At 37.4% G+C, this 17634-nt stretch overlaps 1 protein-coding gene across 1 annotated transcript in view; it reads left to right on the top strand.

The window, feature by feature from the left end:
* The window catches only part of bmpr1aa (bone morphogenetic protein receptor, type IAa), a 35386-nt gene extending 18383 nt beyond the window's left edge, over positions 1-17003 (top strand). Inside the window, exons 4-13 of the mRNA XM_051648092.1 lie at positions 9555-9720; positions 11104-11206; positions 11318-11414; positions 11520-11610; positions 11933-12071; positions 12160-12352; positions 12689-12986; positions 13121-13296; positions 13739-13869; positions 13988-17003. Of these exons, the coding sequence (XP_051504052.1) occupies positions 9555-9720; positions 11104-11206; positions 11318-11414; positions 11520-11610; positions 11933-12071; positions 12160-12352; positions 12689-12986; positions 13121-13296; positions 13739-13869; positions 13988-14113 (1520 nt within the window). The 3' untranslated portion in view covers positions 14114-17003. The remainder of the gene's footprint in view (positions 1-9554; positions 9721-11103; positions 11207-11317; positions 11415-11519; positions 11611-11932; positions 12072-12159; positions 12353-12688; positions 12987-13120; positions 13297-13738; positions 13870-13987) is intronic.
* The last annotated feature ends 631 nt before the right edge of the window (positions 17004-17634 follow it).

Below are 17634 nucleotides of genomic sequence, written 5' to 3'. Positions count from 1 at the left end.
TGTCCCGCTCTGACTAAATTTTTTGTGCAGTTTAAATGTTTTATTTTATTCATCTACATTTTTATTAGGGCTCTGAATTGATTAAAATGTTTTAAGTAATCACACAGTTGTCTGTGATTAATCGCAATTAATCATGGTACAGTTGAAGTCAGAAGTTTATATACACCTTAGCCAAATACATTTAAACTCAGTTTTTCACAATTTGTGACATTTAATCGTTGAAAACATTCCCTGTCTTTGGTCAGTTAGGATCACTACTTTATTTTAAGAATGTGAAATGTCAGAATAATAGTAGAGAGAATGATTTATTTCAGCTTTTATTCCTTTCATCACATTCCCAGTGGGTCAGATGTTTACATACACTTTGTTAGTATTTTGTTGCATGGCCTTTAAATTGTTTAACTTGGGTCAAACGTTTTGTGTAGCCTTCCACAAGTTTCTCACAATAAGTTGCTGGAATTTTGGCCCATTCCTCTAGACAGAACTGGTGTAACTGAGTCAGGTTTGTAGGCCTCCTTGCTCGCACTTTTTCAGTTCTGCCCACAAATTGTCTATAGGATTGAGGTCAGGGCTTTGTGATGGCCACTCCAGTACCTTGACTTTGTGGTCCTTAAGCCATTTTGCTACAACTTGGAGGAATGCTTGGGGTCATTGTCCATTAGAAAGACCCATATGTGACTGAGCTTTAACTTCCTGGCTGATGTCTTGTGATGTTGCTTCAATATATCCACATATTTTTCCTTCCTCATGATGCCATCTATTTTGTAAAGTGCACCAGTTCCTCCTGCAGTAAAGTGCCCCCACAATATGATGGTGCCGCCCCCATGCTTCACAGTTGGGATGGTGCTCTTTGGCTTGCAAGCCTCACCCTTTTTCCTCCAAACATAACGATGGTCATTATGGCCAAACAGTTCTATTCTTGTTTCATCAGACCAGAGGACATTTCTCCAAAAAGTAAGCTCTTTGTCCCCATGTGCACTTGCAAACTGTAGTCTGGCTTTTTTATGGCAGTTTTGGAGCAGTGGCTTCTTCCTTGCTGAGCAGCCTTTCAGTTTATATCGATATAGGACTCGTTTTACTGTGGATATAGATACTTGTCTACTTGTTTCCTCCAGCATCTTCACAAGGTCCTTGGCTGTTGTTCTAGGATTGATTTGCACTTTTCGCACCAAACTACGTTCATCTCTAGGAGACAGTCTCCTTCCTCAGCAGTATGATGGCTGCATGGTCCCATGGTGATTATACTTGCGTACTATTGTTTGTACAGATGAAAGTGGTACCTTCAGGCTTTTGGAAATTGCTCCCAAGGATAAACCAGACTTGTGGAGGTCCACAAATTTTTTTCTTGGCAGATTTCTTTTGATTTTCCCATGATGTCAAGCAAAGAGGCACTAATGGCACTTTTCCACTGCACGTTACGGTTCGACTCGACTCTGCTCGCTTTACTTTTCTGAGCTTGCTTTTCCACTGCAGTTTAGTGCAGCCTCAACGTGGGTGGGATTATAAGATGATTGTCATAGTTGCGTCACCCCATCCAGCTCTCGTTGGATCCTCTCCTCGGCTACTAACGAGAGGAACGTCTGCACCTCGTTTATTGACCACGGCGTGGCTTTGCGCATAGCTATTTCTTTTTACAATTCGAAAGTCGCGTGAACAAATGATACTGCTATCGCTGTTGCTAACTTTAAAACTAGCAGGTTGATGTCCCGTGTCGCAAATCCAGTGAAACTGGTAGTGACGATTCTCTCTGACCAATCAGTGATCTGCAGGGTTTTGATGTCACATTTAGTATCGGCTTGGCTCACTTGGAACCTCGACGAGGTGGTGCTAAAAAAAGTACCAGGTACTATCCACAGTGGAAAACCCCCAAAAAGCGAGCAGAGTCGAGCCGTACCGTGCAGTGGAAAAGCCCAATAAGTTTGAAGGTAGGCCTCCAATTGACTCCAATTAGCCTGTCAGAAGCCAAATGGTTAATTGCCTAAAGGCTTGACTTTTTTTTTTTTTTTTTTTTTTTTTTAAGCCGCTTAAAGGCACAGTTAACTTAAACTTCTGACTCACTTGAATTGTGATATAGTCAATTAAAAGTGAAACAATCTGTCTGTAAACAATTGTTGGAAAAATTACTCATGTCATGCACAAAGTAGATGTCCTAAACGACTTGCCAAAACTATAGTTTGCTAATATGAAATCTGTGGAGTGGTTAAAAAATTAATTTTAATGACTTCATCCTAAGTGTTTGTAAACTTCTGACTTCAACTGTACATGGTACATTAAAGCAAACACTAAGATATAATCATAAATATATTTATTTTATACTTTGTCTTAAAGAACTTGCAAAAAAATTCATCCATCATTTTAATTATTTAAATATGTACAGTTCAGTTTTTTGTGGATAGGTGTCAAATGTAACACTTTTACAGGTATATACAAGTATATTTATACATGCCATAAAATTAGGGGACATGCTGTAATTAAAAGTTGGGCAAATCTTTTGCTATTTTCTAGTGGACTTTTAGTTAAAGGATTTAATGGTAAGATTCAATTTATATCAAGCTTTATTGGCAAGATAAACTTAAATGTACATTGCCAATGCATTATTAGACACTAAACTTTCAGATATAAAACAAATTGAATGCTGCAGTTTAATTTGCTGAAGTTTTAAATCTCAAAACTGTTATTTTCTTTGGCTGCCGTTCAGTGTCGTGCACATGCTGGGTCTCTCTCGTGTGGTTTTGCTTTTGAACTGGTTCAGATGACCGTGAGTGAGTGTTTTTGGGCAATGTGAAGAGATACAGCAGCTTGCCCGTATCTCTCCCACACCTGGCTCACCACTTGCTGGTCAAGGCTCCATTCTCCTTACAGTAAATCTGCTCCCGTGTTTATTATGCCCAAGACATGCGTTGCGCGTAATGAATAAGCATGCACTACTCCACACAATCAGTTTCTGTGTTAGGATGTGCAGTTGAGTTGAGCTCGTACCTTCTGGAAATGTGTATATGGCAATTTTAGCAACAGAAAGTTGGGAAATACATTAGTAAATTTCAGGAAGTTAAAAAAAAGCGGATACTGCATTAATTGTGTGAATTTGTTTTTAGCGAGTTTGACAGTCAACTATTAATCACAGAAATTAATGTTAAATTTCCCAGCCCTAATTTCTATCCACTTTTTTGGACTAACAGATAAAGTTATCATTGCAAATGAAAACTTATGTTTGTTTATTTGCCCCCTTTTCTTTTTTTGACTGAGAACAAAGGGGGTGAGTAAATTATGATGAAATTGTCATTTTTGGTTGAACTAGGCCTATCACTTACAAGACTTAACTCATGCCACTGTGGGTTAACACTCTCTGTATTAAAGGCCTTTTCAGTGCTATATTTAAATTGATTTGGGCAAATATGTTGGTTTAGAGAAAGAGAGGAAGTCTTGTTACATGCCCAGTAGTCAGATTTTCGAACAGCTCAGTTTTCCTTTAGAGTTCATATTATATCAAACATCAGTCTAATGTCCTTGTCCATGTCTTTTTGTACAGATGCAGCAGAAAAGTAGGAAATGGTTGAAACCAGAGATGTGGCATGAAAGCGAGGACATTTGACTTCTCAATGCACTGTTGTTTTTCCCAGTGTTCGAGTTGTGTAACAGCTAGTTAAATGGCTCTATAGTACCTCTTTTTTTACCTTGCTCATTAGATGCAGCCATGAAATGTAATTTCAGGCAGGTGTCTGCACATCTGAAACTTAATCTTACAGAAAAAGAGAGGTGACATTGGTGACTGAAAGCCATCAGTCTCCTCCACAGTTTAAAGTGCTTGTTTTTTCCCCCAAGCAATTGTAGACTTGTACCTGGATTTAATAGTGAATGTTGTAAGCACTCTTCCTAGGGCAGAAGAAAGTGTGTTTCAAATGCAGACTGTCTTTTCCCACACTTTCCAACAAGTGAAGTTTAGGTAAACAACTTAATTAAAATGCATGAAAATTTAAACCAAAAATAACATCACTTCTGTTTTCTCCAATATCATGACTTTATTCTATTTTACCTGACATTAGCCCTCATTGCTTCCAAGGGAGGAAAGTTCTTGCCGACTACCATTTCAAGTTTCATGTATGAGGATTGAGCATAACAAGTGCTTAAATGGTTACTTCACCCAAAAATTAATAATTATGTCGTCATTTACTTGCGCTCAAGTCATTACAAACCTGTATGACTTTCTTTTGTGGAACACAAGAGGAAACATGCTTTTTTTGCATACAATGAAAATTAATGGGGAGTGAGGCTGTTAGTCCCTAACATTTTACAGAATTTTCTGTAAAATGTTTTCTTGTGCATGTGTGTGTGTGTGCTAGAGAGGTTTATTATAGGAGGCTGCTCTGCCAGACCTCAGTCTCCACTGTAACTGGTGGCAGAATTAGGCACACATGTGAATGTGGAGGCTCTAATGGGCTTCAGTCATCACCCACAGTCAGTAACAGGCAAAGATATCCTTTGGACAGTCAGTATGACTGCTTTGTAGCTATTTTGAAGAGCATCAGAGTTTCAAGGTGCCAATATGGTAAAAATGCAGTATGCGTTTTCTGTGACCACAGTTGCAGTGCAGTTGAGGTGTTTCAAAAGAATTCAAAGATCATTTTCCTCCAATCCACACAGTCATTACTGAAGCACTGGCCCTGAATGGAGAGAATAAACAAGAGAAATAAAGAGTGAGGGAGACGGACCCCCAGGGTTCCTATTTGGGGCTTTGCACATTTCATCCTGGTCCAGCCTTCTGCTTAAGCAAAATTTTCTTGCTAACATTTTGCAACAGAGTCCGTCGTCATCAAGGGGGCTGTTTCCCTTTACAAGGGCTCAAGGCCACACAACCTTTTACATTTGCTTTGAGTAGCTCAGTGACTGAAATGACCTAATTTAAATCCCCTGCGAGTAGTTGAATGAGATTTAGTCTAGACAGTATAATTCTCTTTAAGAGTTGATTTTTGTAGTTTAGCAAAAGTAATATGAGACACTGTGTTTGATCCGCTTAGTAAGTAAGATATGGAGTTCAGTCCGCACCCTGAATGAGAGCACTTGAGAGGCTGAGTGCGTCATTTAGTTTGTGGTCTAGAATTGCTTTAATAGATGGAGCATTTCAAGGCAGGGTCTCGCAGCTTCACAAACTAACTAAGTTTTATCTGGCCATTTAACTGCCCTGCCTCTATCAGCTCATATCTTCTCAGGGTGTTTCCCCAGCACCCTTGTTTGTGTGGCAATCGACTGGTTTACTGATGTATCCTGTTGTCACGCATTCTGCATTTGGCTCTTAGCCTCAACAGTAAAGATCGATCTGTTAGAGACCACCACTGTGTCTCCCGTACCATCCATTCAAATGCGCAAGATTGATCCATTGAGTCATTACATAACAAACTTTCTTCTTTTTTTTTTTTTTGTTTTTTTTTTGTTGCATAAATTAAAAATGATTGTCATTTGCCTTTTAGTGTAGGTTACTTAAATTGCAAAACAGTTTATCCCTCCATTCCATCATACTTGACTACAGGCTAAACAAAACAATGCTGTTTTTGTGACGCATTTGAATGTAACAATATATGTGACATGTTTTGAAACCATTTCATATTGAATAAAACTCTCTGAATGTGTGAATTTAACATGGTCTGTTATTATATGAACAACCAGTCAGTAATTATACTGGTTTAAGTCTAGCAAACCAAATATTATAACATAGCTAAGTACACATGCCATGGTAACATTTATATGTTCATTTTGAGACATGAATGAAAAGTTATAATGATTAACGGTTCAGTAAGTGTTAATTCAGTAACCGCTCTGATTTGTCTTTTTTGATCGATTCATTAAAAGCCCTGGCTCAGGAGTCAGTTGTTTATAAATCAGTGATTTTGTTTCTGAATGCAGTCATCGTACTATGTTTGTTCAGGTTGCAGCTGTTATGTTTATAGTAGAAAGACGTGTTGTATTAGTATTATTTTGTGCCAAAACAATTATATATTGATATATTGCAATATTGTTATTAATCTATTTGTGTATTCAAATCATGTCCAACAGTTCAAAAATGAAGAAGCAGATCGACTAAATAAACGAAAAATCTGAGAATAGCGTTTGTTACACCGTTTATATAACACTTTTATGAGAGATTGAATCTGTAGCCGCGTAATTCACACTCTTTGCGTTTGGCGCAGTTTCAATCACAATCCAATTTTGATATTGCAGTTTATCGTAATATATTCAACCGCAACAGTTGAGTGCATAAGTTTGCACAACCCTTTCAGAATGTATACAAATATAAGCGATTAAAAGATCCTTTTTTCTTTTCTTTTTTTTAAGAACTGCCCTTCAGAAGCTACATAAGACAAGACAAAATAAGAATTTATACAAATTAGGGCTGGGTGATAGGATGATGTTATCGGATATCAACGATATCTAACAAAGATCCCAGTGCCGATTGCGACACTCAATTGACAGACGATGATCATCAAAATCAGAAAATGGCAAAACCATGGATCTGGGAAGTCGCCAGATATATTAAACAGTAGCCCAGAGTGTGAAACTAGCACCCGCCAGATGCGACAAAGCTGAATCCAGTTCGCAAGCTCCTCGTTCAAATGTATTTCGTACGCGAGTAATTTTGCTCATCTACCCTCAACAGGCGGGCAACCTGTAGGATGTCTCAGTGACATGACAAGAAATGCTGTTAGTCACAAAGACATGCACTTGAAGAAACACACTTTATTATATTTTTAAGAACAGACAAAAAAGCCATCAATATTCGTGTCTGATTCGCGGTTTGTTTACAGGCTCGTGGAACAAGCGCATGTAAAGAGTTATCACTTTTTTTTTCCTTTTTTTTTTTTTTCTCTGTTTCATTCATCTGAAAACTGTTTGCAAGAATAATATCGTCTATGAGAATGCTGAAAATGATCTCCGATCATCTCAGGAGGTGCTTTGAGTTTAGTTCGCTTTATTTCCACGGACCAATTCGCGGTTAACATGCATTGTGAATGCAACTCTGCAGGTTCAGTTGCCTAATATAAATCTTTGTATTAAAGAAACAAAGATGAAAGTGATTAAATCATAAAGTAATACAAGACATGTTCACCTTGAACCTAAAATTGAGTTCTCTTTTATTTTTTTAGGCAGCATTAACTGTATTACTTAAACGCAATTCAAACACGAAACACATTTGGCAGCGTTATTTTGGGAACACAAGGGAATTTATTAGGCTTATTTATTTTGATTATTATTGTCTTTACATTTATAATTGTCTTTAGTTCTTCATTTGTAGGCTGTTAGTAATTGTCCACCTGTTTTTTTTGACGGATACTTGTGTGATGGCAAATGGGGTCTTTGGAGATGGTAAATGTCTGGATTTGGGGAGGTGGTTAAATAAGATTTTTTGATCACTTTGTTATTTTAATTGCTTTTTCGTTTAAAGTGCCATTTGAATTTAGAAATATCTTTTTTTTTGTGCTTTTCATGTTTCAATAAATACATTTTAAAAGCAAAATCAAAAAAGCAAAAATATTCACCGACCCTCGGCAGGGTGGTTGATGATATAATCGTATATCATGATATTTTTAAGGCGATTTAATGATAAAATATTTTTTACATATCTTCCAGCCCTAATACAAATCACCCTATACAAAAGTTTACATCCCCTTAGTTCTTAATATATTATTTTGCCTTTTGAGCATCAATGAATGTTTGCACCTTTTTTAATAGCTGTGTTTGAGTCCCTCAGTTATCCTAAGTGTCAAAAACTGGATGTTAACATCATATAGCCACAGCTGGGAAGAACTAAAATGTGTGGAAGATGCTGGTAAGACTACAGTACCTGGAAGATTTTTCTTATGAACAGTGGGCAGTTTCACTGCTCAGGACAAAGCAGGTGCTCATGCACAGCTAACACAAAAGATGCATGGGCAAGATAGACAGTCTGACTTAGCTGAGCAACCAATCAGAACATTAGTTTCAGTTGTGATGGGATATTTGCTAACAAATCATTATTTCCTTTTCAGTAAGTCGTGGGACTTTTCTAGTATCTACAGTGAAATGCTGATGTGCCACCAGCGATAGAGTTGTATGCTAAATGTGAACATGTTAATACATTTAAATACAACTTATGCTATTAAACTTTGTAGAAGTACTGACTGCACCTGTGCTAGTATACACGTTCAGTTACCAGTGCACCACTGATTTGTACTATTTATAAGTATTTACACATATGTAGAACAAGTGCTAAAACGGTACTGTCTCTAAGAATAGCAGCAGTTATTCACTGAATTTTGTTTCGGTTGAGTTAATTTTAATGAACGTGGAGTGACACAGCTTGCTTCTTATAATGAAATGTTTCTTTGTTGTTGTTTTTGATCAACAACTGATTATACAAACAGAAAGAATATTAAAAGAGGCATTATCAGTGACAAATGGATTGTGTGGATCTTGTCTTTGGACACACATCAAGCGGAACAAGTCAAGCCAAACTTTTACTCTCAACATGCAGCTTAACTTGGCATATTAAAAGATACATTTTGGGATTTTAAGAACGGATATCCAGATTGTTCAAATTAAGTTTGCGATTAATCAGAAAATCTATATTTTGCCCTGCCCTTATCCCGGTTATTTTATATATTTATTTATTTTTTAAAGTTATACACTTTGTTTTTAATTTCAAATATACATAACAAAATCCAATTGTTTTTGTGTACTGCCTGGAACCTGCTTACGTTCCCCTGATTGAGGATCACTGATTTATCACATACCCAGTGTATGTATGTATATAGTCACCCATTTGTTGAATTATTAAGTGAATCGAAGAGCTACAGAAGCTTCTTTATCTTGCCTAGCTCTCTATATAATCACTGAATCCTAATAGAATTAGTCCAGGAGGAGCGGCCAGTCTAATTGTAAGATCCGCAGAATAAGACAGACTGGTAATGGGATCTGACGATGGAATGTAGCTGATAAAGAGAGTGCCGTGTCGCCTGCTGCCCAATCTCACAAACTGCTGCTTTGTGAGCGGTTTTACCAACAAGTCTAGACTGGAAAGTCTGCGTTAGTCATACTTGAGCATCTGCAGCAATATACACACACAGTGAGATCAGTGGTGACACATCTCAGAGGGGCCATTATTTTAACTGAAATGCAAATAAAGGTAAAAAGATGTCTACAGTTTTCAAACAGAAAGGGGAATGGTGCTCATGTTGTGCAGGGGTACATGATACTTGGGTTGGACTGGATTTGAGGGCTTTGGCTTTTTTTTAATAGGTGTGGATCCTTTGTCAAACTCTCAGGACTAACTTTGACATGCAGGATGGTGAAGGATAGGAAACTATATAAATAATTTAGGAGATTGGTTTTTAGCACCTTATTGTCTTATTTTCTTACTAAGTGATTTTATGAAGACTCATTCTCATCATAGGTATATGAGTTTCTAACCACAGATGTGGTTTAACACCTGCTGGCCATTTTGTATCTCAGTGCAATTTATCTTAACAACAACAAAAAAAGAAAAAACAGCATTGTATTGATTGTTGGTGTCTTGTCATTTATAGCAGGTCAGAATCCAGACCACATGCTGCAGGGCACTGGAGTGAGGCCTGGCTCAGACTTCAGAAGGCCTGGGGATGACTCTACTGTGGCACCAGAAGATGCTGCCCGCTTCCTCAGCTGCCACTGCTCAGGACACTGCCCTGATGATGCCAAGAATAACACCTGCAAGTAAGTGTCAGAGACCATGTACTAGGGCTGAACGATTTGAACAAAAAATCTGATTGCAGTTATTTTGAAAAATATTGCGATTTGAACTGTGAAATGCTAAACATAAAAATAAAAAAGAACTGTGATTCATTTTAACAACAATTAATTATGACCAAAACTGAACAAGTGGTTTGAAATTTGCAGACAAATCAGAAGTACACTGTACATATTATTGCAATAAGTAAAAACATCAAACTTATCAAACAGCCATGTTCCAGATGTTGTTGGAAAGCTCTCAGAGTAGAATACAACCAGCCTCTTTGTTTTATATAGCGCATAACAGCCAAGTATATGTCTTTGACAATTATGTTGGTGTTGCTTATAAGCTGCGTTTTCGCTTATAACATCAAGAAAAATAAACGGAACATAAAATATCACATAACATTATTTAGAGGAGGTGATTATCTTTCAAACGAGCTCACACAAAATCGGATGCATAGATCATTAGATAATCCACATGAAGCACAATGTTACATATGGCCACCAGGAGATGGTGCCAAGTAAATGACAGACTCGATGCTGACTCATCGAGTCAAATGAAACTCATTCTGTGAAATCTCATTACAAAAAAAAAATTCAGCATGCTATGCAAACCTTTAGTCATTGTTGTGTTTGCATGTGTAAATAGTTCTTATGTCCAATTATTATGTTATATTTGTTTGGCTTTTGGACACATGGAGACATTTTTGGACACTAGGATAAATTATTTTTGTAATGCTATAACTTTTGAGTGCTTAAGGAAATCTTTAAAAACACCCTCAGAGCTTAAAGGGTTAAACCCTCAAGCCTTTATTTTGGCAGAAAACTGCAGGAACTGTTGTAGTTGAGATGAAGGCAGCCTTTTGATGCAGTGAAATGCTCATTTCCTTTTCTGTACACACAAACCCACTGTCATGGTATTATTTCAGATTTGTATAGTAAAATGTAGCGGCCAAACAGATTTTAGATTACACAAATGCGAAATTAAAGTAAATCTGGAATGCTATAATTATAATGCGCTCAGCACACTTTAGCACACCAAACCGAATTCCGAGCACATCTGTCACTCAGGACACCAGATAGATACTGTAGAATTTGTGTGCATCGAGCACAGAACCACTCTGAAAACACGTGTAATACACTGACCCTGTTTATGTGTATTTAAGAAAGCACTACACACTACAGACAAAACAGCTGCACAAATAAGTGCAGCATAGCCAGCAGCGTGTTCAGACATATGATTTTGATTTTATTTCGATTCATTTTTCAGCCTTACCATGTACGTCTTTTGTTTATTGTAAATATACTTTGTGTATATGTATTCAAGGATTTTGAAGTTGATGGCTTGTCTTTGAAACATAACAGGACAAATGGGCAGTGCTTCGCCATCATTGAAGAAGATGAAAATGGAGATGTGATCCTAAGCTCAGGCTGCATGAAATATGAGGGCTCTCACTTTCAGTGCAAGGTATGAAAACTTGTCTCATAAACCTCTATTTCACTTTCACTTCTAATATCACTAAATATCAGACTTTGTAAGTTTTACTCACTTGCTGAGACATAAACTGATGTTTTACAGGATTCACAGTTTGCACAGACACGTCGAACTATCGAATGCTGCCAGTTTGACTTTTGTAATCGAGACCTAAAGCCAGATTTACCACCTCGAGACTTGGGTGAGCTTCAGCATTTTCTGACTGGGAGTTGTAAAGCATGACAATTGGAATTTCTGGAGAATAACTGGTATTGATTAGATTTTTTTCTCTCATTATCTTTTGTAGAGCCGCCAGACCCTCACTGGCTGGCCTTCCTTATTTCAGTAACTGTGTGCTGCTGCACCCTCATCTGTGTCACCGTCATCTGTTATTACAGGTGAGATCATCACCGCACTGAAGCAGGAAAATACACTGAAGCTCTTAAATATACAGTAATAGCATTTTTCCAAATCAGTGAAATGTAACCTTTGAAAATGCATGCCACCAACATCATCGCCTGTTGTTGTAGTCAATAGCTAAACACTTCTGTCACTGTTAATGCAGGTAGAGGCAAGATTTTATGCAGATATGTTAGTGTGGATACACACCTGAAGAAAAGTGAATTGTGTATCCTCCAAGGTGCACTTAGTTACCATATCCATGTTTTGTGTTTTTTTTTTTTTTTTTTTTTTTTTTGCATGAATGTATCCTGTCCTCAGGTATAAGTGGCAGGCAGAGAGGCAGCGGTACCACAGAGACCTGGAGCAGGACAAGGCCTTTATCCCAGCTGGAGAATCTCTCAAAGAGCTCATCAACCAGTCTCAAACCTCAGGCAGTGGTTCCGGGCTCCCTCTGCTGGTGAGAAATGAGAATTGCAGGCTACGTGTTCTTAGTGTCAATTCCTTCACTGCTCTCCTTTAACACTGTTCACTTTCATATCTTGCAGGTTCAGCGCACCATTGCAAAGCAGATCCAGACGGTGCGTCTTATTGGTAAAGGACGATATGGAGAGGTGTGGTTGGGTCGGTGGAGGGGGGAGAAGGTAGCAGTGAAAGTTTTCTTTACTCGAGAGGAGGCCAGCTGGTTTCGAGAGACAGAGATCTACCAAACCGTACTCATGAGACACGAGAACATACTAGGTATGCTTTACTAAAGTATGATACTGCTATTTAGTTCTGATACTGCAGTTTAATCTCAGGGTATGTTAGTTTCAAAAATTAAGTATAATCTGTAGGCATGATACACGGCCAAATGTATGTGGATCAGCTCCCTATTAGTGCCTATTGATTTTCACATGGGTGTGATTTCCAGGTGTCCACATACATTTAGCCTTGTACTGTATACTGTGGCGTATTCAGTGAATAGATCTCAAAAGTTTACAAAAGATCAACTCACTTTTGCTTAGTATTGTGTATTAATTACACATTTTCATGGCTGCTTTTTTCTATGTCTCTCTCCAATTGTTTCTTTTGAAGGTTTCATTGCTGCTGACATAAATGGTACAGGAGCCTCTACACAGCTCTACCTGATCACAGACTACCATGAAAACGGCTCTTTGTATGACTATTTGAAGTTCATCACTCTGGATACACAGACCCTGCTTAGACTGGCCTACTCTGCTGCCTGTGGCCTGTGTCACCTGCACACAGAGATCTATGGCACACAAGGAAAACCTGCTATAGCTCATAGAGACCTGAAGAGCAAGAACATCCTCGTAAAGAAAAATGGCACCTGCTGCATCGCTGACCTAGGGCTTGCTGTCAAGTTCAACAGGTGTGTCATTTTAATTTCAAAATGTAATTTCAAAATGCCTTCGATATCAATCCTGCAAGTTGCTGAGCTCAAGTGTGTTGGATCTTTTTAATTTGTTTGATCATTTTGTGGAAGTAATATGTTGTTTGTTTCAGTGACACAAATGAGGTGGACATCCCGCTGAGTACACGTATGGGGACCAGACGCTATATGGCTCCAGAAGTCCTGGACGAGACTCTGAATAAAAACCACTTCCAGGCCTACATCATGGCCGACATCTACAGCTATGGGCTGGTTATTTGGGAAATGGCCAGACGCTGTGTCACTGGAGGTATTCAAGTTCCATAAGACAAATCCCAGTAACAATCTGACATTTCTAAGAATACAAGTATATTTCTTTAATTTAGTTATTTACATCAGTTAAAATGTTTCACAAGATTTCCTTTTGCGCATGTTAAAAGTGCACTCAGTCACCCCCCTCATGGTGGCCACCATACTGAGGTCACATGATCAGCCGAAAACTACTCAGTTATTTTTGTAACCCCCCTGTTATCAGACACTTTCACCCTTGTAGTAAATTAATCCTAACTGGCTGCAAATAGTGCATCTCTGTAATGGCATTGGTAACCAAAAGCTTGTTTTTGTGTGATGCTGCATCCACGCCACTAGGTGTCAGTAAAAGTCCACATATCTTCCAGTGCAAAAACTTACTGGGTGCACCGCTAACAGAATTTTAAAAACGAAGCAGTTATTCAGGTATTCACATTTTTCAGGTATTGTTGAGGAGTATCAGCTACCATATTATGAGATGGTTCCATCAGACCCGTCCTACGAGGATATGCTAGAGGTAGTGTGTGTCAAAGGACTGCGGCCAACTGTATCTAACAGATGGAACAGTGATGAGGTGAGTGATGACATCAAAATCTGGCAAACAGATGGCAATATGCTTTGCATACAATCTTCAGTTCATAAAGATATGTTTGTTGGATTGCATTTAGATCTGATAAACTTTGTCTCCCCAGTGTCTGAGGGCCATGTTGAAACTGATGTCAGAATGCTGGGCCCACAATCCAGCGTCACGTTTGACCATCCTACGAGTCAAAAAGACTTTAGCAAAAATGGTAGAATCTCAAGACATTAAAATCTGATCCATCTTTTTACCTCAGCATGTTTGCAAGAACACACAACTGAGTGGTTTTATTTCATCTTTGACATCATTGTCCACTTCACTGAGAAGGATGAGAGTTGGTGTTGGTGACATCTAACAGCTGTAAAATATTTTTCTCTCCTGCTCGAGCTGTTGTGGATCACAGACATGGTGCCTTCACTGCTTTCTGTGAAAGCTATATCATTGCAAACTTGGATCATTACTGCAACAATCAAACATGGTAGAGTGGGATTTTCTGGAGGTTTTGGGAAAAACTGACATATAAACCCCCCCCCCCCCCGCAGTTTTGAATTTACGTTTATTTTTTAGATTCTGGGAAAAACATCCTGCCATTTGGATAAAATACTGTTTCATTCTCATGAAATCTGTGTAAAACATACTGTGATTTAAAGTATGACTTGTAAATATATTATAGTAACAGATAAACAAAGAACAGCAAAATAATATACTATCAATATAAGCTTGGTACAAGTTGTAGACTTTTTAGATGATTGTATGTGTATCTAGCTACATGATGTGTGTGGCATTTAAAAATCTTATACACACACCACCTTTACCTAAATAAGGTAAAGAAAAATGCATGCTTTTGAGATGTGCCTCTTTTTTTATGAACCAGCTGTTTTGAATAGACCACTCAAAATGAAAATCCTCTCATAAATTTCCCACCCTAATGCCATCCCAGATGTGTATGACTTTCTTCTGAACACAGAGATTTTTAGAAGAATATCACAGCTCTGTAGGTCCATACAATGCAAGTGAATGATGTCCAGAACTTTGAAGCTCCAAAAGCAAATAAAGGAAGCATAAAAGTAATCCATAATCCAGTGGTTAAATCCATGTCTTTTGAAGCATTATGATAGGTGTGGGTGAGAAACATACATTTTTAAGTCCTTTTTTAACTATAAATCTCCACTTTCATTTTCACATTCTTCTTTTGTTTTTGTCTATTTGCGTTCTTCATGCATATTGCCACCTACTGGGCAGGGAGGTGAATTTATGGTAAAACTTAAATATTTATGGACTTAAATATTGATCTGTTCCTCACCCACACTTATCATATCGCTTCTGAAGACATGGATTTAACTACTGGAGTCGTGTGGATTACTTTTATGCTGACTTTGTGCATTTTGGAGCTTCAAAATTCTGGTCACCATTCATTTGCATTGTGAGGACCTACAGAGCTGAACTTTCTTCTAAAAATCATTGTTTGTGTTCAGCAGAAGAAAGTCATACACATCTGAAATGGCATGAGGGTGAGTAAATGAGAGGGTTTTCATTTTAGGTGAACTGTCCTTTTAAGAGGCGTTCATATTCTGTGATTTCAAGCGACAAAGCGACCAACGTCCATGATTTTCAGTGAGATTTGTCAATTTGAGGCAACATGAGTGACAGACCACTGGTGATGCAATAAAGTTGATCTGAGTTTAACTTTACACAAATGGGCAGTGGCACAGTGTGGCAAAAACCAAAGGGAATAGCTCATGTGGTCCAGGATCTGATACTGTTAGATACAGCAGTTGAGTAGGAATGTCTGCCTGCAACCATCTGTACAGTGGCTTGGCCACCTCAGGCGATTTAATCACTGCAAGAGTGAACACCCCTTCAAAGTTGCCAAACTCTGTTTTGTTTTTGTGAGGGTGGGAGAGTTGGTTGTTTTCATAGGTATAATTGGATTGGTGTGATACATTCCTGAGTTCACTATATTGCTGTAGATGCTTCCACTATGAATTATGAAAAGAACCACAGCAACTATTAACCATGTGGTGAAATGCCAATCATATGTCCTTGCCAGTATTCTTAATTATGTATTTTAATTGCGTAGATGTTTGCGAGGTGCCTGAAGGTGAAAGGTATGACCGTAATTAAATAACATCTATTAATCATCAGTGCTTAATATTTCAGTTGGGGCTGATGAAATAGTTTCCTGGTAACTGGTACGATCCAAAATACACATTATTGTTATAAAATGTTATATAAGTTGTTTACAGAACTCCCAGGTGGATTTAGTTTTATTATTCACAAAATGCAAGGTCGTGTCCTAGCATAGTCATTTATTCTCAGTGCCGTTGAAAAGACCAATGTGATTTCAAACAGTAACAAAACAAAACACAATTCACATTAGTGAACCCTAACTGGAAGTGTGACTGAAAAATGCTATGATAATATCAGTGCCAGACTAAGGTGCTATGTCAAATACTACTAGCACAGTATACCTAGAAATGCCAAAAGGGCATCTTGATTTACACAGAATGCCAAGGTTGTTTACAAAATGATGTAACTATTTGAGAAAAGTTCTGAATAAAGATCATTAGAAAATAATAGTTCTAAGACAAGGGAAATAGTCAATATCACCTTAGCATGGTGAAGTTAACTTCAGTGAACAGTACAATAGGGGTAAAGCAAAAACTAAATATACTATCTATGTAAATACACTGGTAACTCCTACCATATAAGCCATCTAGAATTTGAATCCATGAAGCAGATTATTTACATCAAATGCACTTCTGGGTCTGAAAATGGGTATTCAGACATTAGCATCTGATTGCGTTAAAAAAAGAGGAATCATCTCATTTTCACTATTGCAATGTTTTTGAAGTCAGTTTTCTTGTCATCCTCTTGTCAAAAATTGCCCAAATACCTAGCATCTAACCCATGCTTTGTTCTGTTCTTTACTGTGCTCAACTGAGAATGCACCTTTTAGTTATGAAGTTCATTTGTTGGGAAATGACACTTATTAAATTTTCATTTTTTGTGTGCTGGAGCATGAATTTTACCATACTGTATATATGAGTGTAGATTTTTAAATGTGATTTACCATAGTAGCACACAGCCATCTGTGTAATATATTAAACAAAACCCTTAGTGTGTAATTTGGTACAGCTTGTTTTTGTTTTGTACAACCCCATGTTGAAAGGGTACCTTATGAGTAGGCCTCATACTTTGTATAATATTTGTCCATGTAATCATTATAAATATATATTTATATTTATATATATATATATATATATATATATATATATATATATATATATATATATATATATATATATATATATATATACACATACATATACATACATATATACACACACTACCAGTCAAAAGTTTTGAAACACTCATTCTTTATTATAATTTTGTCTTTTTTTTTTTTTTTTTTTTTCACATTTTAGAATAAGAGTAAAGTCATCAAAACTATGGAATAACATAAATGGAACTATGGGAATTATGTTGTGACTAAACAAAATCCAAAATAAGTCAAAACTGTGTTATAATTTAGCATCTTCAAAGTAGTCACCCTTTGCCTAGAATTTGCAGACATGTACTCTTGACATTTTCTCAACCAACTTCTTGAGGTATCACTCTGGGATGCTTTTTAAACAGTATTGAAGGAGTTCTCATCTATGTTGGGCACTTATTGGCTGCTTTTCTTTATTATTTGGTCCAAGTCATCAATTTCAAAAACTTTTTTTAATTATTACATTTTAGTTTTATAATGAAATA

The sequence above is a fragment of the Myxocyprinus asiaticus genome, chromosome 21, assembly GCF_019703515.2.
Source record: "Myxocyprinus asiaticus isolate MX2 ecotype Aquarium Trade chromosome 21, UBuf_Myxa_2, whole genome shotgun sequence".
NCBI classification, from domain to species: domain Eukaryota; kingdom Metazoa; phylum Chordata; class Actinopteri; order Cypriniformes; family Catostomidae; genus Myxocyprinus; species Myxocyprinus asiaticus.
This window is presented reverse-complemented; position numbering and strand designations above follow the sequence as displayed.